We start from the raw sequence: 2,618 nt of genomic DNA, 5'->3' as shown, positions 1-2,618 counted from the left end.
TAGTTATATTGGTAGAATTAGTGGAGAGGAAGAGCGTATATTCAAAAAAAAAAAGAAACAGTTCAAAGCGAAGATGGCGGAGGCGGTTATATGGGGAGAGACCCGCTGGGCGGGCACCATCGTAGTACTTGGAAAAATCAAAGGCTGCAGACAAATACAGCGAAGGGTTAACGCGTCCTCTTTAGGGAGTCAGCTCCCGCTCTTCCTCTCGTATTCTCACGCTGCTGACCGTCACCGTGTCCTAGGGAGACCGGAGAGCCCACCCTTCCTTTATGTGTTCTACACTCTGCCGCTCATGCAATCCTCGTAACAGATATCATAAAACTGACTTTTATAATGAAGAGAATGAGAAGAGGTGGGATGTGCACAAGGTCATTTATTGGCACTTCTTACCCCTATACTACGAGAGGCACTGACAACTTCCAGAGAGATGAGGACCGCTGAGCGGCAGATGGGGTTGCTGCTGAAGGAAGAGCCTGGGCGCCTGGGCTGTAAGTTGGTGGAAAAGACCAGGTTGGAGGCAGGAGGCAGGAGGCAGGGGCCGGGACCGTGAAGGCCGCCAGTCAGGCCCACGGTGTCGCCGTCGGTGGGCATGCCTGGCAGTGGTAAGGTTTCCGCGTAAGGCTCACAGCACGTCCACCCAAACAGAACCAGATGCCCTGGCAGACCCGTTCAGAGGCGGTGGGATGGAAGCTGGACAGTGGGCTTGATCTGTCTGGTGATTACAAGTGATTCCTATGAAAGTAAAATAGATCTTGAAAATATCCGAAAGAGATCGTTTGCGTCATTTCCATGGTAACCAAGATGAAGGCCAGAGTGTCTTAGGAGCCTTTTGTCTTCCTGATCAGTCCTTCTATGGTGTCCCACTGCTCCTTGGTGACCTGACACAAAAAAGAAACAACAATTTAATGTGGTTCCCAGCTGCTAATGTTACGTTACATTCACGAAGTGGCATTACCTTCCTCAGATTGTTGAATTCACCGGAAATAAGCGACTGCTCTCCACCGTCGAATCTGATGACCTGAAACGTGTTAATAAACATTCTGAAACGAACTCCTTTTCAAAAGTTTCTGAACCATCGGCCACTTTTCTATCCTCATTGGATGGAATATATCCTTGGCACTTTCAACTAAATCCCAAATTTTAAAGACAGAACTGATGATTAAACCTAAACTGATTTCTCTGCAGAATCTTCCTTCCACCATCTCCACAATGACAAATTCTACTCAATCTTAAAGATCACCTTAGGGCATGTCTACCAGAGTAATTTTCATTTAATAAAATTAGTTTATCAATGAATCAATTCTATAGGCTAAATATTGTGACATTATTCACAGCTAAGTAAGTATTTTAAATCATATTTACATTCAACATTGTCAGGACTGGTTCCCCAGTATGCCACGCTGCACCCTAAATCTACTTCCCCAAAAAGCTGAGAGAAACCACAGTGCTTACTGCGCCATTGATCCAAGAAGCGTAATCGCTACACAGGAAAGCAGCGAGATTTGCAAGCTCCTCCACAGTGCCCAGCCTCCCGCAGGGAATTCTCTCGATCATATCTTTCTCAAATGTTCCAGTCGGGTCAAGACGGCTAAAGGCACCCTGAAGAATTAAGACAATGGTTAGGCTGCATTTTCTTTAACGTAACCCCTTTCCTATTTAAGAAACAAATCTGTGTAAAATGAATGTTACTATGGTGGCCTAGTCACACCTTAGGCTTCGTAAGCAATGGAGAATTTTGCCAAATTCTTCCACATTAACTTTAGCTCAAAACAGGTCATTTCACCTAATACTGACCTAAAAAAATCGCTAGCAAGTGTAACCTTATACATGTTAGTTTCATCTGTAAAATTGGGATACCCATCTTAGCTACCTCACACAATTGCTGCTGGGTGCATCAAATGAGAAAATGGACATGAAAGCAGTCTGAAATATGCAGAAATCAGTGTGTGGGGTAGGGATGCCACTGTCATTTGACTTAGCGGACACAGAAAAATGAGTCAAGTAGGAAATATTTAAGAGGAAATTTCTTTTCTTCTCCTTTCTTCTCAAATAAAAAGCAAGGACAAAAACAAGTGTGTAGGAATATACATTCAGGTATATCCCAGAGAGAGGAACACCGTAACTGAATCTGAAGTGGACGTCTGCATTCTGCTGTGGGCGAGAGGGAGCAGGTGATGGTGGGCTTTGGGCACGCACTGCTCAACACAATGCCTGGACCTTCTGCACCAGGGCCTGCAAGTCACAGGGTGTGAGACGGTCAGCACCCAGGCAGGGGTGAAGCTATGGGGACAAAAGGTGGCAGCGGGTCCTAATCCTGCCTCTGCCAATGCTCCAAGAGTTTCTAGACTTCCATTTCCTTTCGATCTCTTTAAAACGATATGCTCCTCAGTTGTGTGCAATTCATACCTCTACTGCTAGACTGCAAAGTCCCTGATGGCAGGCACTGTCACAAACGTACCTTTCTCAGCACCTTTGCACACAGCAGGCACTCAATAAATACTTTAAATAAGCAGTAAAATGCAGCTGAACTTTCCTAGATGTTGAGGTCCTAGAAAGAAGCTTCAGTGACCACATGATTCTCTTCAGAGTCCTTAGCACAGCATCACCAGCATCGC

The 2,618-nt window shown here is 45.3% G+C and overlaps 1 protein-coding gene across 1 annotated transcript in view; it reads right to left on the bottom strand.

Annotated features, from left to right (window-relative positions):
* Nucleotides 1-356: 356 nt before the first annotated feature.
* Nucleotides 357-2,618, bottom strand: part of DECR1 (2,4-dienoyl-CoA reductase 1) — a 24,720-nt gene continuing 22,458 nt past the window's right edge. Inside the window, exons 8-10 of the mRNA XM_011378095.2 lie at nt 1,456-1,602; nt 959-1,021; nt 357-881 (exon numbers count right to left, since the gene is read on the bottom strand). Coding sequence (XP_011376397.1) covers nt 822-881; nt 959-1,021; nt 1,456-1,602 — 270 coding nt within the window. The 3' untranslated portion in view covers nt 357-821. The remainder of the gene's footprint in view (nt 882-958; nt 1,022-1,455; nt 1,603-2,618) is intronic.

The sequence above is a fragment of the Pteropus vampyrus genome, unplaced genomic scaffold (genome assembly GCF_000151845.1).
Source record: "Pteropus vampyrus isolate Shadow unplaced genomic scaffold, Pvam_2.0 Scaffold330, whole genome shotgun sequence".
NCBI lineage: Eukaryota > Metazoa > Chordata > Mammalia > Chiroptera > Pteropodidae > Pteropus > Pteropus vampyrus.
The sequence above is the reverse complement of the archived record's forward strand: the minus strand, read 5'-3'. Positions and strand labels throughout refer to the sequence as shown.